This window comes from Leptonychotes weddellii, chromosome 3 (genome assembly GCF_054177405.1).
Source record: "Leptonychotes weddellii isolate Sample4059 chromosome 3, ASM5417740v2, whole genome shotgun sequence".
Taxonomy (NCBI): Eukaryota; Metazoa; Chordata; class Mammalia; order Carnivora; family Phocidae; genus Leptonychotes; species Leptonychotes weddellii.
In genome coordinates, this window is record NC_138371.1 from 5864882 (window position 1) to 5889095 (window position 24214).

Consider the following 24214-nt stretch of genomic DNA (forward strand, 5'->3'; position numbering starts at 1 on the left):
TCTCCGGGTCCCCGAAGGCAGCCTTTCTTACCCTATCTCTGGTGAGTGTCTGTGCCCGGTTCTTGTGGATAATCCGAATGTATCCTGGAGGCTGGATCCAGGCCTCTCCGTCCACCTGCACGGGTACGCCCTCATCCCCCAGGATGGAAATCTTCACGGTACGACACTGAGCAAACATCACAGCTGTTACTTGTGCACTGCGCGGAAGCAAGGAGCTAAGGGGCTGTATCTCAGCGCTGCAGGAGCCTTCCTGTGCTGCGTGCTCTGGCACACGTCAGCTGACGTCTGGGGGGCATACCACGCCCGCTGCCGACCACCTCTGCGGTTAGAGCATCCTCGTCTGGGACACAGCTCATGAAGCCCACGGGTCTGTCCCACCCTCCCCGTCCCCTCACCCGCTACTGCACCTGAAAGCACAGCGAGACCTCAGGGGTCAGACACAAGCACCAGGCCCGGGGTGGACCCTCGTGACCAGCACGAGCCATCGGGCCCTGCGCACGTGCAAACACTCCCCGAACAGGGTAAACCCCTCCAACAAGTGGTTAACGATGCACTGTTTCTCTTTTCAACAAAAAACACTGCCCAAGAGTTAATATCATAAAACTCAAACACCCTACCCTACGTGGGGGCAGACTGAGGCTGGAAGGACTGGAAAGCCACTGCGTGGGCCTCAGGTGGGCTAAGTTATCAGCGTCCCCGCTTCATTATGCATAAAAACACCGCCCACCCCAACGCATCACCAGAAATAAGCCCCCCTCCCCGTCTCCCCTCTCCAGCTGGGCCCTAGAGCAGCAGGTGAGACCCCGCTTTCTCCATTGCTCACTGCTCGGCCTCCGTTCCCAAACTCAGGATGCGGCTGCTGAAAGCCACAGGCACGTGCCGAGTCCGGTCGGGCCTGTCTCATCTCATCCCACCTCAACAGAAGGCGGCAGGTACAGTGGGCACCCACAGAGAAAGCCAGGGCAGGGAGCTCAGGCAGGATTCAAGGGGGCCCCAATTCTGAACGAGTGTCATCCAACTGTCAAATACAGCAGGGGAGGAAGGGCTCTGGACCAGGAGACAGGGCCGTGGGTGGTCCTGGAAACGCACCCACTCTCCTGGGCTCTGTGCAAGGAGTGCACTGATGCAGGAGACTGGTTCTGGGCCAGGCCCTGCCTCTCCAAACTCGCGGGGGCCAGACTGCCTCCCAGGTCCCTCCCACCTGCAGGACCCATGGCCGGTACCTGGGCGATTCGGTGATGCTGCAGCTTAATGACACGAGACACAGCCATCTGCATGCTGCCAAACACAGCGACCACCTCCAGGATCTTATCATCGAATGACGGAGCTGCAAAAGTCTGCAAGGACCAGTGTTAAGAGCTGACCTCTACTCCGAACTTCCCCGCACACCCCTCGGTGCTCCCTCTCTGGACTGCTGCTCTGGTTAGAGACAGACAGGGGCACTACCAGGGTGCGGTGTGTCCTAACTGAGAAGCAGCTGTGGGGCGAATGCATTACTGAGGGGGTTTCTAGGAGAAACCCCAAACCAGCTGTGGTATTCAAATCTCTGAGCTGCCACTGACTAGCAGTGTGACCTTGAGCAAGTCACTTAACGTAATCTTTTGTCCTCGGTCCCATCATCTGTGAACCAAGGCTAACACTGGTGTGCTCTTATGAGGACCGATGTAACGCATGCCCAGTGCTTTCAACAGCTACCAGAGCATCTCAAATGTGCAGTTCACGTTCACTATTTCTGTTAGCTGTTATGTATGAAGGAAACCACACCCCTGGTTAAGGACCATCAAGGCCTCCCACAGTTCTTAGCAGAAATTCCAAACTTCCTCCCTGGATGACACAACCCCACATGGATTCAAACCTGTCTGCATTTCACCCACTGCACGTCGTCAAGGAACTTTCTCCGTGCCACATCCTGTCTCACCACTAAGCCTTCACGTACGCTGTTCCAGCAACTCCCTGGAACAGCCTCCCCACCCCGTACCCTACCCCCACCTGACCTGGCCAACCCCAAGTCTTCTTTCAGGTCTCAGTGTAGATATCCCCTCCTCTAAGAAGCCTTCCCAGACTGCCCCAAATTGGGAGTTGGGCCTGGCTTCTGCATCACGCCTATACCCCTGACCACATCTGTCCTGCTCGGCTTCTCTTCTCATGGGCAGGGGAACCCTATCTGTCTTGTTCTCCACTGTACCCCGATTGCCAGCACAGGCGAGGAGTTCCGTCCCTACCTCTGCACCACTAACTGAGCCCTAAGAGGCAGAATGCTCCACTGGGGCCTGAAGTGGTGGATACTCCTTGAAGAGATTACCCACACCCACCTTGGGCCCATGCCACCCAGGACCCCAGTACGTACATCATCTTCCTTGGTGCCCCCCCAGAAGTTTGTCCCTCCAGCATAGCTGGGAATGTTGAGGACAGCAATCCCCTGGAGGCTGGGGAGTGGGATGGGTCGCCCATCACACTGCGCAGTAGAAATGCCAGAAAGAGAAAAAAAAGAAAGATGCACAGCATTGACCTGGTCCTTCTTCACTAGCAATCCACCTCCCACCCCCATCCCGGGCTGAGGAGGCCACGGCCACAGCTGAGCTCTCACGGAGGGCCCAAAAGGGCAGAGGGAGTCCCCACCCAGCTAGGAGAAGGGCTAAGAGGAGACCAGACGGGCCCCTGACTGCCTGCAATTGCAGGAGAGCCCTCCCGCTCACCTCCAACAGGACCTTCTGCTCCAGGTTCTTATAGGTTCTGTGCAGCAACTCTTTGGTTCCAAGAACTCCGTACCACATCATATTCTTGGTCCGACTCCTGCAGATAGAAAGCAAAGAACTGACAGGATCTCAGTTCTCTTTAGACAGTGAGCTACAGTCATCGCCGCGAGCTGCAGGAGCGCATCTGATCACACAGCAGTCAGATGCAGCAGCCACTCTCAACACAGACACCTCAAGGGAAGGAAGGACATTTCCTCGTTATAGGTCTGTGTAAGATATGCATAAAGAAATACATCTGTTGATGTAAAATTCTGCTGAAAAATAACACTCCCAAGAAAGTAACTTACAGACATTACAGAACCTCACAAAAAAACCGATAATGATTTTTTCTAGCTATGAAATTATGCTTACCATGGAAAATTTGGGAAGTGCAGAAAAGCACAAAGGAGCAAATAATCCTCACAATCCCCACCTCTGTACGTATTGATAATAAAAAAAACTTCAGTGTACTTCCTCAGTCTTTCCGAGGTATGTGACTTACAGGTGAAAGAGCCAGTCTCTAGTCTCCTGACTGACTCTGTTCACTTGGCCCCGCAGCCTGTGTCTCGAGGTGGGACTGACCCCAGTGGGGCACCTCCCCGCCATCGCCGGACAACTTAACCCCTCCGATTGGACCCAGCCACTTCCCACTCCCGGGCTCTGTCAATCATGTGGCAGTCGTCCCTTCGCACACACCTCTTTACAAACGTTTCCAGTTCCTTCTTTAAGACAGACTCCTAGAAATGGAATTCCTCTTAGACCTTTACAAAGCTCTTGCTACAAACTCAAGGAGTATCCTATCAGAGTCCCACAGTTCTAAAAATGTATCATGCGTGGCCCTGTTCACCTATTTTACTCTGTTAAACTATGTGCACTGTAATGCCTTTTCAGTTATTTTTGAACTAACAGGGGTATTTTTAAATGATTCGGGCTCACCACCACAAGCCGTAGAACAGAGATGTCCCTGGGGGCTTCGGAGACAGTCTCCACCACTCACGAGCCCCAGAGCTCAAAGGTTTCTTGAATTCTTATGCTTGATTTTGTTTTCCGAGAAACTTCCAACTACACAGAACTTGGGTGATCACCAGAGCAAGTCCTTAGGTGTATGAGCCCCTCCCACCCAGCCCCCCCAGTGTCACCCCTCCAAGTGATAATGGCACCAAATGAGCAGGGGGCACACGGAGCGAGTGTGCAGGCTCTCCGGCAAGGGACCGCCCCCCGCCCTGACTCCGACGTAATTGGCTGTCTCTGCCCAAACTCATGGCAGCTTCTCCCTCGCTCGTTCTAGAATGTCAAAGCTCAACAGTCTCCTCCTCCAGGGGATTACTGAGGGGTGAGGTGGGAGATGTTAACTCCCTGCTTCACTTCTCGTGTTCCCATGGAGGAGATGGGATCTCCACTTCAACCCAGGAGGAAACTGCCCATTTCTCTCCATCCCCTCCCTAGGCCGGCAGGGGTGAGCAGAGGTCATTTAGGGGAAGAAACTGAACATCTCCAGGGACACCCCTCGGGCCTCTCATGTGGCTATCTTTCTGTGGAGGGGCATCCTCTCAGGGGCTTTGTGGGGAGCCGACAGGGCCGTCCAGCTCTGCCCCGTGGTGAGGAACACACAGAGCCACCACCAATGCTGCCGGGGACTCATGTGTCGAGCAGAGTCACTTCTTAGCACACTCTGTCACCTAGCCCTTTACAGCAGCACCGTGGACTTCCGACTCTGCAGACTCAGACCCTTCTGACGGACCGCACTCACTCATTTTCTCATGTGGAATCTGCCGTGACCACGCCAACCCTGAGGTGGGGGGGGACGCCTCCTCCAGGCTGGCCTCCTGGACTCTGACCTGGTTCCACCCACATCTTCTAAGAGCACCTCCCTTCCTGACAACAAGGCATTCGGGCTTTACATGTGCCTTCTGCCTTGGCACTCTGCGCACCCTTTGCGTCGCTGACTCCTGAAGTCACCTCACTCCCGGGAACGAGAAGCAAGAACGATGCAAAGGACAGGTATGCACACAAGCCGCTGCCTACCTGCACTTCTCTGGGTGCTCATCACGCTTGTTGTTGAAATCCAGCGATATCTTCGCATCCAGGCCGATGCCAAAGTAATTGTTCATGACGCACTTCTCTGTGTAATACTCTCTGCAAAGGGGGTTTCAGACCAGTGAGAACCACCCGGGTCACTTCACAGCCTCCCAACCTGCAAGCATTTCTCCCTGAGGGCAAAACTCATGCCTTGTCCTTCAGGAGCAGCTTTACTGACCTAGAACTCACAGACCACCCGACGTACCCATTTAGAGTGTAGGACTCGGTGATTTTTAACGTACTCGGTCATGTAACCATCACTACTATCCATTTTAGGACATCTCATCACCCCAAAAGCAAGCTGCCCCCCCTTAGCCATCAGCCCCCAAACCCTCCCTAGCCCTGGCAACCATGAATCTGCTTTCTGTCTCCATGGTGTGCCTACTCTGCAAGTTTCATGTAAGTGGAACCCGCGGTGTGTGGCCCTTTGCGTCTGGCTTCTTTCATTGAGCATAATGTTTTCAGGGCCCTTTCGTGCCCCGGGCCTCGTCCCTTCCAACGGCTGAGCAGCACGCCCCTGGAGATGTGGGAGCACCGATACCCATGCTGGGGTGGACACGTTCTCCCTCCTCTTGGGTGTGGCCCCGGGAGACGCAGTCTGGGCCACGGGGAAACTGGGTTTTGAGGTACTGCTAGACTATTTCCCAGGGCGGCTGCGCCATCTCCCACCCCCACAGCGATGTGAAACCTGACGGTGTCTACAGCACACATATCCACACATCTTCAACTGTGGGTCTCAGAACGTGCCTCAAACATCCCTAGACCCAATCACAGCCGTCTCTAAACGTGGAAACGTTCATCCCAGCCCCCATGGCAGCACCTCCCTTCCCTGTGTCCACCGCTGATGAGACTCCTTTCACTCCAGCTTCTCAGCCTCCCCCTCCCCCCAGCAATCATCGTTGACTACAGGGGTCACAAAGGGGCTCTGTGGACCCTCCTTTCCCTCTAGGGCAGCTGGCTAAAAGGAGGAGTCCCTGACCCTCCATCTGGAAAGAGCAGCAAGGAGAAAAGTGCATGCCTGGCATTCCTGATGGCAGTTCCCACACAAATCCCAGGGAATACGGCCTGGGTCAGAACCCTGCCACCTTTTAGGTTAACAGGCGTTTGAAGCCTGAGTTGAGAAGCAATCACCACATGGATGTGTTTTTATGACACATCTACTCCAAGTGCCTAACAGCTTATCGAGAGCAAAGCTCAGGACAGAACCGTTTTCTGAGCAAAAGACCACGTGCTGACCAGTATTTACAGGTCTTGGGAAAAGGGAGGGAGCCGATCCAGAAAAACAGCATGGGGACAAGGGAAGGAGAATGGAGAGATGGGGCACAGGGACCCGGGAAGTGGGCGGCGGCCAGGCCCCGGAGGCTACTGCAGGCAAAGGCGGAATGACCACAAATCGGGGGGGCCCCCCGAGCCACGGCACGCCACCCCGCATGAAGGGAGGAGAGCAGCCTGTCTCCCCATGTGAGTCTCGCCCTATGGAAGACGACAGGGGGAAAAGACATGTTGCCTAAGCTTCCGGGTGGGACTTCAGTGGTCTCAGGCGAAGGGAACAAACAAAGTATCTAGCTCAGGAGGCCGTGTGGGTACTGCTCATGGAAGGCCGCGGCTCTGGCCTTACTGAGGAAAGGTGTGGGGAGGGTCAGGATCAGAGTGGGGCGGCGGGGTGAGGGGCGGGCACTCAGCAGTGTCAGGTCCGGAACGACGACGCTGGTATGTCTGGGCAGGCCAGCATCAGGCAGCAGGTGTCTGAACCGAGGCCACTCTGCACACTTCTGGCTCCGCTCTCCAGAACCCCCAGAGTCTGTGCAAAGCTGCACATTCCTGTCACCCTTCCACCACCCCTGACACACGTGGCTAGTGTGTCAACCCACTACCACCAGCCACGCCCCCCAGACCTTGCTATCAGCCAGCAGAAGGGAAAATCTAGAAGACCAGGCTTTCAAACACCGTTTGTCTCCAATGGCCTCCACACACACAGAACTGCCGTGTCAGAGTCCTCGATGCCTGAGAAACAGGGCAGAGGACACAGCGCCAGCCCACAGAGCAGCCTGGGAGCCTTCTTCCCTGCGATCCCAAACCCAGGACTGTATCTCCTAGATTCGGCCCCAGAACCTAGGCCCCTGCAGCACCCACAGGGGGAAGCGGGGGAAGGAAGGGGGCGAGGCGCCAATGCAAGGCCAGCCGGGTCCTGGGGGGGCGACCATGGAGAACAAGGGCCAAGTCAGCTCCCAGGAGAAGCTCCTGAACCTACAGAAAACCACAGACCCTGGGGGATGTTCAGGAACCACTGACGCGGGACCTGTGCGGGAAGCTGGGAGACGCTTAGCTGAGGCGTCACAATTTCTAAGTTTTCCTTATCAGCTAACGAAGCTGGAAAAGGATCACCTAGTCAACTGTACGTGAATTCCTGCGGCCAGTTCCACATCTGTTTTCTGGGCTCCAACATTCTTTTAACAACATGCTTTCCTGGTTTACCCCCATACTCACAGGTTTTCTGGTTCCGAGTTAAAGGGATCAGCATTAATTAATAGGCGACTGATGACAGAACCTCCAGGCAAGGAACCAGACATCCCAGCCCGAACGTCTGTAAGGAGGAAACAGGAAGAGACAGCAGGTCGGGATTCACTGAATTAAGAGAAGCTTGTGTCTTCCAGGCCGAGGGACATGTATTCTTCAAAACATTACTGCAATTAAATTATTTCTAAATAACGTATAAACAGATCCAAATTTTGACAATTTAAGTGTTTCAGGTCAAAAATCACCATCATAAATCCCTATTCATGGAGCAAAAACAAACACACTGAGTGGCAGAAACCACCACCTGAAGACACAGTAAAGAACAGTTTATAAAGACTGTTCTCATTACACGTAAGAAGCTCCACCGAAATGATCTCTCAGTACGAGTAATCCTAACGTTCAGTTGTACAGCTTTGTGAGGCTACATTCCGGAGTCGTAAACGGGGAACAGCCCAAGCGACCAGAATCCCCAAGGAACCTGCACCAACTTACAAATTTTAAGTCATAAACATTAAGGCAGACATGGAGCTCTGCTTTGAAACATTCTGCCAATTAACCCCTTCTGGTGACAATCATGTCTCTGATTAACCAAACACATCTCATTAGCCTCATCTCCCAAGGACTTCTGGAATTTTTTTTCTATTCAGTTGAGATTCACCTAGAAATTGCCAAATCACAGATGGTGTGGCGTGCGCTCTGCCGGGCCCAGGAGGCCTCGAGAAGTCACCTGAAGCTGGTTAGGGGGCTCTTACCGGCACCCTCAACCCCCCATGCTATTCCTTCCTTCTGCAGACACAGAGCTGCCACAGTCCCTCTGGAGGGAAGATTACCTCGACCCTAACTTGGGCAAAATGAAAGCAGAGACAGAGACACCACTTTCCTGGTGGCCAGTTGTGTCCTCCTACAATCACGCTAGAAACGACAGGATGACCCGCTTGGCGCCCAATCACACCCTGCCCGCCCCTCCCTTTTCACTCAGGATAACTCCTATTCATCCTTCAGGACCCAGCTCAAGTTATCGTCTCCTCAATGACATCTTCCTGGGGCCTCTGGCAGCGATTTGCGTGCTGTCTGCCCTTTAAAATAAATAAAGGCACTTTTCATGCCATGACATAACTTTGAAACCCAATCTCTGTTTCCCACAGACCTATATATAAGCTCTTGAAGGGCAAGGACGTGGTCTCATTCGTTCCCACAGACTCAGTGCCAGGCAAAGCGACAGGCCCTTGATCTCGCTAGCTGGCAGGTTAGCGCCCCCCCCCCGCACCGGCCCACAGACACGCACGGCCAACCTACGGGGGACACTCACTCGAGAACAGGATCTTGGTGTTCAGGGCTGGCAGGCCATCCCGGTTTCCTGACTGGGGAGGAAGAGAGGCAGAACTGCCCAGTGACAAACTTCCTTTGCTTATCAGCTTCTCACATGGGGATTTGGACACTACAAAAACAGAACAGAAAGCCATAAAACCATCTAAAATAGAACATTACTGAAGCACTGGGAGAGGCCATGAGAGCAACGACCGTTGTAAGGACTGAGGGGAGTGAGGAAGGGTCGTCAACCCCCGGCCAGCCCCCAGCAGAGTGTGCGAGACAAATCAAGAGGCCCAGGAGAGAGGAGGGGAAATGGGAAGGGGCCGCAGAGGCAGGAGGGTCTGGACGCCCTCTAGAGGGTGACACAGGCGCTGCCGAGACTGGGCTGGGGAGGCTGGGCTGCGTCCGGTCAGTCTGGGCTGCGGGCGTCCCTGCATGTGCAGAGCGGAGCTCAGAGCAGTAGTGATCACGGAGGAAATGCTGAGACAGACACCTCGCAGCGGGTGTACAGGCTACGAGGGAGGGGGCTACACACAGTCAGTGGGGGAGGCGGTGCCTGGGCTGGGGGGCTGCTCAGGGAGGGAGGAAGGTCCCCAGGCGGACAGCCCATAGGGCTAGGTGGCACCCTGGCCAAAATGCCAGGCAGCCTGGCCCAGAGCAACTTGCCTAAGTGCACAGTGTCTGGCTGGCTGCAGCCAGGGGTGCCTGAGCCCCGGGTGGGGACCCCTGGTGCACCAGGAAGACCCACAGGCCTGAGCCCTGCAGGGTCTGGGGTGCATGGCAGGTTCTGAGGAAAGCACACTCCTTCCTGTGGGGGTCCTGCTGGGCCTTCCCCAGATAAGGGAGGTGGTGCATGGAAACAGGCTGCATGTTCGTGACTTTTTACACAACCTAAAACTTCCCAGGGCAAGCGTTCTGACTATGGCCAACCCCAGGGGCCCAATCACAGTGATGGGGTCTTCAGGACTGACCGGTACCTTTGCGGAGGCTCCTGCCCTTGGTAACCCCGTAGCTCTCGGTGGGACACACTCTGTCATCCAACTTCGGGTCTTTTTTCTCCTCTGACTCAGAGAGACCTAAGGCAAACCCCTGCTGTTCCTGGGTCTGGGCGTTCTGCTCGTCAACAGCTGTGCAAAGGAAGAACACCTGCAGCTGAGCGTGCAACAGCAGAGGGCCCGCTCAACGTGGGCTCCCTCCTCCTCTCCGCCAACTCTCTTCAGACGTGCTCTCAGCTGAAGGCTCACAGCCGGAAGCGGCCACCCCGTCCCCACTGTCCAACCAGCCCTGCAAGAACGCGGGGCACTGGGCATCCGTGTGGATGGGCTGGGGAGAAGGGAGAGAGCCGAGCGGCTGGAAGACGTGGGAAAGGTGAGAAGAGTGAGGGCACACGGGGCCTCCACCTGACTGTCAGCCAGGAGTAGGGCTGGCATGAACACACCAGAGGGGGGTGGGGGTCACAACCCATGCTTCTCATTGAAGGACGAGGAAGATGGTCTGCTGGGAAGGGTCTGGGGTGAGCAGCAGCGGGGTGAAACGGTTTCTGAGGGTAATGAGAGAGCACACAGATCAAGGACAACACAGCTCGAGGGAGGCTGGATGCGAGAAGTCCACAGGTCACCATGCATTTGTAGCGTTCCCTTCAAAGCTTAGAAACCAAGGCTAGAAAAAGGGAGCAACCAGCCGGCGAGTCTGTAATCCAACACAGTCCACCTACCCACCACCCCCAGGCTCATCATGGAGAGTCGGCAGCCTGGCCACCAGGCCCCGAGCACCCTCTGCTTCGCAGCTGGCCCCGCCTGGGACCCCACAGTGCCCCCCACTGCTCTGACCACCTCCAGCTCACCCGGCCTCCCACCCCTCGATGCAGCAGTGCCCCGTGCGAGCCTCTCTTTCCAGCCCTCAGCTGACGGCCTCACCCACCACCCCAGGCCAGGCCCGCCTCTCACAGGGCCCCCCTCTCGGGACGTCCTCAGAGCTCCTTGGTTCCAACCAAGTGTGAGGCTCTTCTCGGAACGCCCCCCACCCCAGGAACAAGCCCCCCCGCCCCGAGAGGCTCCCTCCACATCCGCCGCTACCGCCTGTTTGTGCCAAGCTGCACCCGAGGTCTGGCAGTTAGCGCAGGCCAGGCCCCTTCCAGGGAGGGGTCCCCCACCCAAGGACCCATTTACATCCTCCCCTGCTGGGGACACCATCCTGCTCTGCCCTCCACTTCTGCTCCCTCCAGTCCTTCCATCAGACACAAGTGTGGTGAGGAGGGAGAGTGTGCCCCAGGGCGCTCGGATACAAGGCGCTGCCACCACACAGGTGCAAGTGACCTTGGGTCCTGGCTGTGGCCCACACAGTGGATTCCTGTTTGTCACCATATTTGGGGGAAAACGGAGTGCCCAGTGCTGGTTGAAGAACGGTACTTCATCATTAAGAGACCCGCTACCTTTTTCTGTGTGTTCTATGATCTGACGGATGGCTTTCTTTAGGCTGTTGGCTCTGAGCATGAGCTGCTCCCGTGGACGGAATATCTGCGGCCGGCCGGGGCACGCCGACCCCAGCGAGCGCTCCCCCGTGGAGCCGCAGCCGCTGCCCGTCCCGTCTCCATCTTCCGCCTCCTCCGCGATGGTGGGGGGTGGGGTGGGCAGGGAGGATGAGGCCTGGGACTCATCATCCAGGGTCTTGAGGAGAGAGTCCAGCTTCTCTTTCAGGACAGAGCACTGGCGAAAAACAAACGGAATGGGGCAGAGTGCTTCTCCGTCCTACGCCCTCCCGCCCAGGGGCCCAGGGACGGACCTTCTTGGCCATGACCTCTGACTCCTCCGAGCTCTCGGTGGTCTTCTCGTAGGCCTTCCCCACCCGAGCCACAAAGTCCTTCACCGTCTCGCAGAGCACTCTGTGGGAGGAAAAGTGGAAAGACACTTCCAGAGAAAGTTCTGCCTGGGAACCGGGCCCCCTGCAAGGTCGACCCCTGGCTCCCCCGAAGCCGCCAGGCACTCACTTGGCCGATGAGATCACCACCGAGTGCTGGTCGGAGGTCAGGATTTTAGAAAGATGGGCCGCGACTGAATCTTCATAGAAGAGAATTTGTTGCACCTACAGTTATCCCAAGACAGGGTGGGGTGACTGGAAGCTCCCAGTGAACTCCTCACCCACTTCCCCTGCTAGCCTGGGACCTCCACTCACTTCACACACCAATCTCAGATTTGCCAGTGCTGGCGGAAAGATTTCAAAAGCTTCATCAAGCTGTGGACAGACGGATCTTAACAAAAAAGACCACGTGGATCCAATCTTGCAGAGAGCTCGCACTACTTTAGTCTGACTGCACACCCCACCCTGTGCTAGGAGGTGCAGTCTTTAATCCTGGTACCTTACGGCAGCAAGGCCGACAGGCAGGTCTTCTCACAGCAGACAACACATTTCTCTTTCTGGTTGGGACCTGGCCCTGGCCCCTCTCCTCTCGGTGTAAATGACCCCCTCACCACTCACCTCCACCTGCTGATAACGGGATTACCATGTGACAATCCCTCTAGGACCGAGCCCAGGGCCAGCCAGACTGGAAATATTTCAGGCTTTACACTCTGTATTCTTCCTCTCTCAAAACGTACAAACCATTCTTTGCTCGTAAGCCAGGTCAGAGCAGGCCCGGGCAGATTGGAGCTGGGGGGTCATCGTTTGCTGACCACTGCCCTAGCCCATTGTCCTTGACCCTCCTGGCGGAGAGACAGCCCTTGGCAGAGCATTCTCTCTGCTCAACCAGCAGCCAGCTTGCCCAGTGGGGATGAGCACGGCTATGTGCCTGGCACTGCACTAGTCTGGGCAAAGTCTAGGCCCTGAGGGGACAATTAAGTCACAGAAGCAACCGTAAAAGGAAGAGAAGAGCTGAATTCTGAACTAGGATAGGCTAACCACAAGGGCGGCAGGATGGAGGGGGTTCTAGAAAGGGTGGGATCAGAGAGGGAGCCCAGGGCCCGGAGGGGACAGTGGCAGCAGGGGCGCAGTGTATGCTGTGAGAGCAGGAAGTCCTGGGAGACTGTCGTCACAAGGAACCCCCCCCCAATCCTGAGGTAACCCCAGGAAACCCCCAGATGACCCCAAAGCCCACAAGGTAGTCAGAATTCGCTCAGCTCCAGCACGACCCCGGGGATGAGCCTGCACCTCTGCGGGGCCGACCTCGGGCAGGACATTTAAGGAGTGGCTCACGGCTCATCACTGGAGGGCGGGGGATGCAGCCTGAACTATGAGTGGGCTGGTGAGATGGTGCAAATACCTCAGAGCCCTCACTGAAGTCCTCAGTGCCCGTGGAAGAGGAGGCCTGCCGAGGGAGTTTGGTCTCGTAAGCCATGACGCTCCACCTGCACACACAAAGGCAGCTCTCAGCAGGTCGGCCCAGCCCCCTGGCAAGGCTGACAACCTCACTTCATCTGTAGGCCCTTTATCTCTACTCTGCGGCCCATAATTTGGCTCCTCACTGAGCTGAGAACAAACATCACAACCAGGAAGGCATGCAACCCCCCCGAAGCAGGGGAAAGGGATCCCACGAAGGAACATCTGCTTCTGCAAGATGGGTTCCCCCTCTGCGGAGCGTGAGCACCCCCAGCCAGCAGCCAGCTCCCCGGGTGTGAGCATTTCATGGGCACCAAGGCACGTACACCTCCCTTAAAGAGAGAAGACATGGCAGGGGCGGCCAGAGTGTGCTCAAAATCACACCGCCAATCACAACTGCGGGACCCTTCCCGAGACCATGAAGCATTTGCAATGAAACCAATTTACCACAGGCATGTGGTTAGTGGGATTTCCTACATCTAGCTCAGAACTAAAAGTAGCTCACTCGAAAAGGATGCCAAAGTATTTTTAAACCTACCCAGGACAATTACCCAGAACTTAGATTCTTCTGGGAACAGAATGTGGGGAAATGGGATCACTCAGCCTTATGGTAAGGACGACTCTGCTGATAGGTGTCCGCAGGGGGCAGAGAGCCGCCCTCTCCAACACCCCCAAGGCCTCACCCCATCCCGACCACTCAAGGGCATGGTTCCTCACCTCTTCTGGTTGTTTTTACCTTCTGCATAATCTGATGAAAAGTTAGAAACTACCAGAAAAAAAGAATTCCTGCTCAGGTCTAATTTGTTTTTTCCAACAAACTCTAGTTGAATTGACCAAATGAATTAACTCATCTCTCAACCACCCCCGCATGGCAGCCAGAATTATTTTTCTTTTCCTGATAAGGAATCTAAGACACAGTGAGACTGAGTAAAATGCTCAAGTTCATGCAACTCTCAGTGACAGGGCAGGGATTTATATCCCAGATCAGTTTGACTCTTTCATGTTTCTTATTGAAGTGTAATTCACATCCAGTGTTTATGTTAGTTTCAGGCATACAACACACTGATTCAATAATTCTCATTCAGGTCCAATTTCTACAAACAGTTGCACGGGACCTATGTTCTCCGGGGAGTCCAGGCTGAGAACACCTGGTCAAGGTGACCTGCCTTGTGTGGCACGAGAACGCCCTCCACTCACCGGTCCAGCATCTTGGTACTGGCTCGTTCCAGCTTTTCCAAGATCTGTGGGAGCTGGGTGTCATCGTCACAGGCTGAGCCCCAGCCTAACACTCGAGCCAGGTCGTTCCCTGTGCCGAGGGGCAGCACTCCCAGCTGACACTGGCAGGACACAGAGGGGAAGACACGGCATTAAACACCCTCCTTGTTACCTACAACGGTGGCTAAGTTCAGCGAGAGGTCTCCTCTAAGACGCGTTGGCTCTCATAGTCTAGGCAGAACCCACTAGACAAGACAGAGCGTCTTCTAATCCAAGAGAAGATTACAGAACCATCTGACCCACCCTCTCCCATGCCCATTTCTCATCTTGACACTTAATCCTCTACGTCCTCTCTGATGTAGATTTTCAAAATCCCCTTCCTTCCCATTTTCACTGCTATGACCACAATCCTGTCCCTTCCTGTGAGTATCTGTGAACTCCTATCGAGAATCATTCTGAGCCCCCCACTCCCCCCGCCGTTTCTCCATCCACTATGTCTTACTCACTAATGCCAGGACCATCTTCCAAAAACATTACTAGTGTCGTTTCACTCCTGGCTTTTAAGTCCTATCAAAAACAGGAGCCAGGACATCCACAGTCTGGTCACCAAACCTGAGCATGCCCCCGCGCTCAGCCCACAGCCTTCCACCTGACCCTCCCCAGAGTGACGGTGTGCACTGCTCAGGCCCGGCCCTCCAGCTGGAACTCTCATCAGGCCAGTTCGGGCTCAGGGAGCTCCCTAGATGCTGGATGCCCAAGAACTCGGCCTCCAGCTCCACATGCAGCGTGTGGAAGCAGTCGGTCCTTCACAAGGACTAGGAAGCCCAGCACACCACGCAGAGAGGATTGGGTGCCAGAGCCTTAAAGAAAAGGAGCAGGCAGCGCACTGAAGACACAGTGGTGTTCCAGGTGGAGAGGTGAACCACCTGCCAAGTCAGGAGAGAGGAAGTCAAAGAAGCAGAGATGAAGAAGGAGCCATATCGGGGGCTCCGATAAACTATGTTAGAGTCTGGACTTTATCCTAAAACCAAGGAGCCACCAAAGAACACTCAGCAGAGCAGGTGAGTGAGCAAAACTGTCCATGGGGAAGACCCCCCGGTGAGAAGTGGACGGACAGAGGCCCGGACGGACAGAGGCCCAGGGTCAGCTGAGGTGTACTCAGCAGCACTCAGTGTGTTGACACACCGTGTCGACACTCCGGGGTGGCAGTTAACTCCAGTTATTAACTAGAAATGAGGGAGGGTGAGGGAAGAATCCAGAACGACTCAGATTTCTGGCTTGGATGTCTGGTGAACAATATTTTCAGACTCCAAGGAAAGAAATGCACGGTGAGTGGGGCTGAGCGGTGGGCTCAGTGCTAAAAATGCCAGGCTTGAGGCACTATGAGGCAGGTAGGCAGGCTGGAGGGCAGCCAGGAAAAAGAGAAACAGAGAGAGGGTGAGGGTGGGGTCTCAGGGAAGCTAGGCAAGTGAGGAAGTGACCAGGACCAAGTGCCACAGAGAAGCCAAAGGAGATGGATGCTCACTGAACTCAGCTGAATGGATGTAAACAAATGACTGGCCTCCCTGGCTTCCTGACTAGTGATAATCCTGGACCCACGTGTACTAGTCCACCTTCACCACTAGGGGGCAGTACGTGCCTGAGCTGAGCAGTTCACCTGCATAGGCCGGGTTCAGGTGGGCCGCCTCTCAACATTATCCGCGAGTCCAGGGCTAACCACAGACAACAAAAGTCCATCCACCTAGTAAAACCACCAACACTAAGAGTCGGGAGAGAAGGCTAAGTCTCTGAAAAATATGCTCAAGTCAGGTCGAAGATTTGAAAAACGTATGTTGAAAGCAAATGACAAACTAGGAAAAATATGACCAACAAGGAATTTATATCCCTAATATAACAATAATCCTTAGACATCAAATGTTTTAAAAAGGTAAATGCCCTGGGGCGCCTGGGTGGCTCAGCTGGTTAAGCGACTGCCTTCGGCTCAGGTCATGATCCTGGAGTCCCTGGATTGAGTCCCACATCGGGCTCCCTGCTCGGCAGGGAGTCTGCTTCTCCCTCTGACCCTCCCCCCTCTCATGTGCTCTCTCTCTCAAATAAATAAATAAAATCTTTAAAAAAAAAAAAAAAAAGGTAAATGCCCTAATAGAAAACTAGGCAAAATACATGAACATCTGATTCATCTAAAAATTCATAGTTAACTGAGATGTTTGCCTTCATCAGTATTGAAGAAATAAAAATCAAGCATACCTTTTTTGTCTACCTAGTTGGGAAAACTAAGAAGATGAGCAACAGACAGCGAAGGGGAAGGGGCAGCTTTTGCAGCATCAGGAAGATAAGCTGGCACAGCCCCTACCGAGAGCAACCTAAACCTCCACGGAGCAGGGAGGCAAGCCGACCTTGGCCACACAGCTCCGCCTATGGAAAACCATCACAAGGCTCTCTATTTACTGATGAGCATCACAAGACAAAATGCAGAAACAGGACAGCATGGGTAATGTGGGTCTGTTTCAATTAAGACCACAACATATCTTATACGATATATATATAATATATATGTAGATGTCGACAGGAGGTCTGAAAGACAGTCACCAAAATGTTAGCGGCAGTGGTTAACGCTGGGGGGTGGGGAATGAAGACGATAGAGCAGAATGGAAAATAAATGAATACTTTTTTGTTTTCCAATCAGGAAAATCTATTTTTAATAGCAAAAAAAAGAAAAGAAAGAAAAAGAAAAAAACGCAAGAGAGATTAAGTCCAATGAACCCTAACTGTGACCTGACATTCAAGTCTACTTCTGCCCCCTCCCCACAAGCAGGAGGCCCCAGGCAGCAGATTCTATCACTACCCAATAAAAGCTGTTGGGGTGCCATGGGATGGCAGTCCCAGCCAACTTGCTCCTGCCTGGGACCTCCAGGGACTAGAATGTTCTCGTAGCTCCCTTCACTTCTACCTGTGAAGTTCCCATTCCTACAACACAGCTCCTGAGCCCCGTGGCACCATTAGGCTGCCTGCTCTTCCCTCCGAGACCTTCGCCACACCCTGCCGAGGGGACAAGGAGCATCACGGAACCGCAGCATCGCTCTCCCCTGGCTGGGCCCCTCCACATCCACGTACCTGTTTATGAAGATTGAGGCTGTCGATTTCAGAGAGAACCCAGCCAACACTGCCATCCCCACCACAAACCAGAATCCGGAATGTATCAAACTTCTGGAATAAGCGTAAGCTGCAGAGAAAAGAGAATGTCAAAGAAATGAGGTTCATTCTAAAAGACAAATGATGGCCAATGAGTCCTGAGCCAAAAGGCCCCATCTGCACTCCTCTCGGCTGACCTGTGCCCCCGCTGTGAAGAGGCCTCTGGGAGCCAGAGCCCAGGTGTGCTCAGGCTCAGCCCACTGAGCCACCCACCCACGCCGCTGAGCCACCCACCCATGCCTCTGCACCCACTGCCCCTCACTCACATAGCTCAGGAGCCCTAGGCTGCAGGAATCTGTCCACGCCCCTCCATCGCAAGTGTGAGACCCACCAAGCTCCCCTCAAATCTATCTCCATCTCCCTCCTGTGCTCCTCCTCTTGGTCATCTTGCTACACACAATGTCCCTTCAGAACACCCATAGCCTTCTGCTCATTCCTTACCCTCCTTATCCAGGTTTGTGGCTTCAGGGACCACACAGACACCAATGACCTTGCATGATGACCTCTAGATCTTCCTGAAGGGCAACACTTCACCCTCTACCAGAATGCGTCACTCCATACCCCACGGGCACCTCCTCGTCCTAAGCTTCCTTACTCGGAGAATGGCATCACCATGAACCCAGTTACAGGGCCAGACCTCATCATCCCCTCGGAGTGCAGGCCACCATAGCTTCTCTCATAATCCCTACAAGAGCCTCCTACCTACCTCATGTCTCCTTTGGGATACCTCCAATTCATGCCACCGGCAGGACCTTCCCAAAAGTCTCACTGAGTGTCTAGCTTTATTCTTTTAAGTAGGCTTCATACCCAGCGTGGAGCCCAACATGGGGCTTGAACTCACAACCCTGAGATCAAGACCTGACTGAGATCAAGAGTTTGATGCCTAACTGACTAAGCCACCCAGGCACCCTGAGTGTCTAGCTTTAGAAGCTGCCACTTGTTTCCAGGAAAGGTTCAAAACTCTCGGCCAGGAGCTGCCTGCCACCTGCCTCAGCCCCGCGGCTCGCCCAGCCACACCACCACGTCCTCACCTCCCTGCACACACAGCCCCTCTGCCTAGCAGGCTGCCCGCCTCCTCTCTGCCACTCATCTCCAACACCAGCTCAGCAGAGAAACTGAGACACTCTCCAGTCTCATTTGTATGCTCCTTCCCTGGGTTCCTAAAGAATCTGTACATCGCCCTGTCTCGTGACCTTGACTACCGGTTTGCGTGCTACGCACCCTGAACACAAGGACCCCACCTTACTTGGCCTTGCATCTGGCAGAGTCCCAGCCAGAGGAAGTCCTCAGAAAACAAACAGGAATGAGTGACACAGCACGAAACTCAGGCTACCAACAGGGCTCAGGGCCTGAAGCAGCAAGGCTGCACCTCAGGTTGTGAGAAAAACGGCCACGTGTGTTCCCTTGCGAACACTGGCCTCTCTCAGGCCTTCCTTCTCTGAAGGAGATGTGACACGTCCAGGCTGGGAATCGGGAAAATGAAGCAGTATCTCCAGTTTTGAGGTGAACTGCCGGAGGTCAAGGCTGATTCCCAGAAACGGGAACTTACTAAACCAGCACCCACAGCACCTCTGTGGGCGGCTTCTGAAGCCGGCTGGTCCCCCGCGACTTTACGGCCAACTGCGGGGCTTTGCGCGCACACCAAGACGCACACTCGGCTGTTCTCAGGTCGTGCTGTGCGGCCAGCCTGCCCCGCCCATTCCTCAGCCCCCACCCAATGACCCCAGCACCCTGCTGGGTAAAGGCCCGGACTTGTTCGGAATACGAGGGCTTTTGATGATCCCGCCACTGGTCCCATTTTTTAACTAAAATGACTTTTTTTTTTTAAAGACTATCAAGCCGAGAGTGAATGTGCTCCCACACACAGACCAACAGCTCATCAGTCCAGCTGGAGGAATGCGTGGAGGACAGCCTCTGAGGGCCAGGCCAGCAAGCTGCCACCAGTGATGCTCCCCAACAGTGCCTTGCTGCCTGTGGGGCAAGCGACATGCCAGACCCCTAGGGCGCCGGTGGGCATGCTCCTCTCCCCTGCCAGGTGCCCAGGCTCCTGTTCCAGCAACACCTGGCTCCAAAACAACACACTCCTAGGAGCCTCCAAGGCAAATACACACCAGAGAACACGTTCTGCAAGCTCTTTCCACAACAAATATCCTGGACAATCTCCCTTCCAGGCAAGGCGGCCTCTTAGCGTTCCTACCTTGAACTGGGGCTGCCAAGCAAGGAAGCTAAGAGTTCATTCAAATGACACAACTCACAGCAGCAAATGTTCTCCACAAACTACACAATGTACAAAAGTAGAAAGAACACACCTCAGATCTCCAGCTAACAAATAAAAGCCGTAATTCCTTTGCCCCATACACTGGGCTTCACATGTCTGCACGTGTCACGGGACCTGAAAGTACAGTGTACCTGTGAGGTAAGAGACCTCCTGTGCCCTCCCAAAATGAAGACTCTCCCTGGTGGCCCCACTGGAGAAAAACGTCCTCCTCAGTACCAGGCAGCACTACAAAGAACGGGGCAGACCTGCAATCACGGACATAAGAACACGCCCATGCTGACAGATGCCAAGAGCAGGTAGTGCAACGGGAGGGAACGGGTAACGGCAAGGAACCCGACTTAGAAGGGCATCTGCACAAGTGACCTACACACAGGAGAGCTAGAAAAACACGCAGCTCTATTTGCTGTCCAACAAAGACTATTTTTATTTCCTATTTAAATTTGTCTGTATTTTTGAATCATTTTGTTCATGAGCAATGCATTATCTTCAAACATTTTTAAAACTCCAAGAAAGATCTATTTTATAACCTTCCTACCCGAGGTGTGGTCCTCCGTTCATGAGGTCAAAGACTTGGGCGGGGTTCAGCAGCTGTTTGAATCTTCTGAGGAACTTCACACCCTGGTTGTCCCCACTTTTGGAATTGACAAAGACCAACAATGGGCTTGTGCAGGACGGAGGGCACGTGGCCTTCCAGAAGCCTGGATGTGAGGATGGAAAGGGAGAGGAGAAAATGAGAAAGCTATTCAAGATCCCGGCAGGGGCTCCACCATATAAAAAGCAGCCAACACCTGCAAGAGACCTGTAACTTCCACGTGCACACTCAGTCACCAGCCAGGAATCAATAAACATTCTTCCCCATCCCCATTCCCCACGGAGAAGGACGGTGCTCCCATGCAGTTTGACCTTGTGCTTACATGACTCGGTTTCAAAAAGACCATTCACTTCACTGCTGTCCTTCCCTCTTGCTCTCAATCTGGAGGAGCTAGTTCCTAAGATCCGCACCCCAGTTTCCTACCTTCTACCAAGGCCTGTTAACACACATCGTCATCTACCATCTGGACAGGTGAGCAGGTGCAGGTGAACACTGATCCACATCTGCGGCCAGATGGAAGCCAGCAGGCGGAAAGCACAGCGCACGGCTCCCGTCCCAGTGTGCCCAACAGCCACAGGACTCCGTTTACCACCTCTATGCACGTCTTCTCTCCCCAGCTGCCCGGCCTGACCCCTTCCCGACCACATCCCCAAATCACCAGGGTCACCCATTCCGGCACAGGGGAGGGGAGAACGCGGGTGAGCCAGGAGAGCACGAGGTACCCACCATCAGAATCGATGCTGTTGAGCGCAGTGGGCGGGATGACCGACACCTTGCACAGGCCCAGCGGGCACTTGGTCTGTAAGGACTCTTTACATGACGTGTGCACCTGAAACACACCACAAGGGGTCACCGGCATGCCCCAGAACTCTCCCTGCCACTGCGGCAGGGGGCACCTGGGGGCCGGCTGAGAACGTACAGGGAGCGGGTACCAGCCGGTGTGGCCACGCCCACTCACCATGGCCTTGCACCAGAGGCAGCGCCAGTCCTGCAGGCGCAGCACGCTGCCACACGTCTTGTCGCACACCGTGCACTTGGCACTCACGGGCAGGTTTCCTTCCAGCCACTGGTGCGGCATGGCGATCTGCAAACCACAGAGACGTGTGCCCCAGGGACGTCCCCAGAGCCCCACACACAGGCGAGGAAGCGCTCACACAAAAATGCTCTGAAATAAACTCAACCAAGACCTGCTGCTCGACACAAGCAGGGGGAAGGCAGGGTCTGCAGCGAGCTGCCCGGCACCCCACTCCGGCTGCCGGTGAGCACAGCACGACTCACAAGGGCTGGCCAGGCTGAGAGGCACAGCAGACCATGCAGAGCCCCTCACACCCAGTGCGAGCAAGAGAAGTGAGCACAGGCCAGTGGGGGGGGGGAACCTGTCCCCGATGCCAGCATGAGGTGGAGAGGGTCGATGCAGGGTTGGCGGCCCCGGCGCAGGGCCCTGTGGGCGGCTCCCCCCATGCATACCCCGTCCTCGTCCTCAATGATGTCCTTCCCAATGGAGGCCAGCGTGGTCCACTTGCAGTTGTTGGTTGCACGCACAGCACACCGTTTGTGGGCCTTAAATTTGCACACTGAGAGAGAACAGACACGGGACCCTCAAGCCTCAACTTTTTCAAGCCTCATCCAGCACAGTGCTTCCCATGCTTGAGGAGGTGGTCCCGCAGGACCTGCCCTGCTCCTCTAGGACGGCTGGGAATGAACACGGAGCGCTCCCCGTGTTGTAAACTACACAGCGGGGCTATGCACAGAGTTTGAGCAGTGAGACCAGCAGCCGGGACAGTGGGAGTCCGTTTCGGGGGGCCGCACACAGGCTCTGACCCGACTCCTCAGCCCTGCCCAGCAACACAAGCACCACTGCGAACCATGCCGCATGCACGGTCGCCGAAATTTAGAAATCACAGGATTTCTATGTCACAAAATTGTCTCCCCCCCACTTTTATTAAGATTTTATTTATTTTGGGGCACCTGAGTGGCTGAGTTGGTTATGTATCCAACTCTTGATTTCAGCTCCGGTCATGATCTCAGGGTCCTGAGATCAAGCCCTGTGTTGGCTCCACGCTCAGTGGGGAGTCTGCTTCTCCCTCTCCCTCTGCCCCACCCCCCGCTTACACTCTCTCTCTAACAAGTCAATCTTAAAAAAAAAAAATTTTTTTTTTATTCGAGAGCGTGTGAGTGCTCGGGGGTGGGGGGCTGGGGGGTGGCATGGACAGAGGGGGAGGGAGAGGGACAAGCAGACTGCGCTGAGCATGGAGCCCAACATGGGGCTCGATCTCACAACCCTGAGATCATAACCTGAGCCAAAATCAAGAGTTGGATGCTTAACCAACTGAGCCACCCAGGCGCCCTGCAGCCATTTAAAATGTACAAACCAGTCTTAACCTCACAGGTCGTACAAACACAGGCAGCAGGTGGGAACTGGCCCAGGGTCCAGAGCTTGTCGGCTTCTGCTCCTGACCTCTGCCCTTGTGCAACCACGACAACCCACCCTCCAGACCTGGAAGACCACGTTTAATCTGTTTATCCACAGCTCAGTTTTCCAAGGGGGTCTAACTACCTCGGGGAGGACTGATTTTCAACCTCTTTTCCTCTGTGTCTTTCACGTTTCCTCTTCATGCCTCCTTATCACCACCACTTCCCTTTTTACTTTGTTCTGTTACTACACAAAATAATTTATCAGACTCCTTAGTAGGTAAAATAAACACATCTGACTGATTTGTGGGGACTATTCAAGGGTTTCTAAGGCTCTGTCAAGTCAAACCTCAGGCCACGTTTCCCAGCAGACTAACACGCCACTCGTACCTTCACAGGACAGCCCATGTGACGTGACCCCGGACAGAGCCTCCCGGCACACATTGCAGTAGGTCGGCCTCGCATGGGAGCAGGCGTACCAATTGTGCATCCCTGAGAAATGGTCCATGCTGTACTGGGTAGGCTGGAAGAAGAAAAGAGGGATGGCAAAGATAAGGTGTCCCTTTGACATCCCTGAATGTGGTAACTTGAATGGGATTCAATAAAGCTTCCGAGAGAGAAGAAGAGAACAGGGTCAGCCAAAAGGACGAGCAATGAGCCTTAATTTTACAAGGAACATGCTGAGAAAGTGAGTGCCAGCCTGCTCAGTCCACACATGGTTGATGCTGGATGGCAGAATATTAATGGGCGGGTAACAAGAAGGGATGTTTCTCTTTCCGGACCTCAAAGTGCTCCCTGTTCTGGACGGTCTTCAGTGCTGCGATCCACTCTTCCATTTCTTTCCTGTTATCGGCACACAAGATGAGCTTCCTACATGGAGTGATGACCTAGAAGGAAACAAGAAATACAGGCGATAGAGCAATGAACAAAGGACAAATGCCAACAACTCTACAAACTTTTTCAAAATCTACTTTCACCATATATATTTTTTTAATGAAAAATGACGGACTCGTTCAGATTCTCAATTGAACAGAACATAAAAATGACCATCATGGGTCATTAAAAATCAAGAAAAGTCTCAAACCCAAGAAACAATCAAATTTAGTTTATATATTCACTAAAAATCAACTCAAGTGGACATTCACCGACCACCTACCACTCAGACAAGGTAATAAGCCACAGGAAAATTTTAAAAAGGAAAGAAAACACAGTTGCTATCACTCCAAAGAGCTCACAAATTGAGGTCCAGCACCTGAACAGTTTAGGGAAAGTTGGTCCAAGTTACGTGAAATATAAGCATTTCAAATGTATCATACGTAATGTCCTTGTACAAAACCTGTACTATGTGACAAGAGAAAAACAACCAGCTACTACACTCAAGGGCCTGAACAACTTAACTGGAAATGAGGTCAGGAACCTGTAATAATCAACAAATGAAAACTGTATCCACAACATATAAAGAGTTTTTACAAATCAATAGAAAGATCTTTCTTACCAAAAAAAAGCTATGGACTTGCATTTCAGAGAAGAAATACAAAGGGCTAATAAATGAATAAAAAGATGCTTAAATGC

General features: G+C 53.9%; 1 protein-coding gene across 9 annotated transcripts in view; it reads right to left on the bottom strand.

The window, feature by feature from the left end:
• The window catches only part of DGKD (diacylglycerol kinase delta), a 116472-nt gene that overhangs the window by 16071 nt on the left and 76187 nt on the right, over positions 1-24214 (bottom strand). For all 9 annotated transcript variants that reach the window (XM_081813363.1, XM_081813358.1, XM_081813360.1 and 6 more), the window contains 20 exons: positions 23425-23529; positions 23033-23165; positions 21698-21804; positions 21189-21314; positions 20957-21059; positions 20174-20336; positions 17283-17391; positions 14151-14290; positions 12898-12982; positions 11629-11723; positions 11424-11523; positions 11074-11347; positions 9620-9769; positions 8641-8769; positions 7302-7398; positions 4761-4871; positions 2697-2793; positions 2348-2455; positions 1224-1337; positions 32-166 (listed from right to left, as the gene is read on the bottom strand). In XM_081813363.1, coding sequence (XP_081669489.1) covers positions 32-166; positions 1224-1337; positions 2348-2455; positions 2697-2793; positions 4761-4871; positions 7302-7398; positions 8641-8769; positions 9620-9769; positions 11074-11347; positions 11424-11523; positions 11629-11723; positions 12898-12982; positions 14151-14290; positions 17283-17391; positions 20174-20336; positions 20957-21059; positions 21189-21314; positions 21698-21804; positions 23033-23165; positions 23425-23529 — 2481 coding nt within the window. The remainder of the gene's footprint in view (positions 1-31; positions 167-1223; positions 1338-2347; positions 2456-2696; positions 2794-4760; positions 4872-7301; positions 7399-8640; positions 8770-9619; positions 9770-11073; positions 11348-11423; positions 11524-11628; positions 11724-12897; positions 12983-14150; positions 14291-17282; positions 17392-20173; positions 20337-20956; positions 21060-21188; positions 21315-21697; positions 21805-23032; positions 23166-23424; positions 23530-24214) is intronic.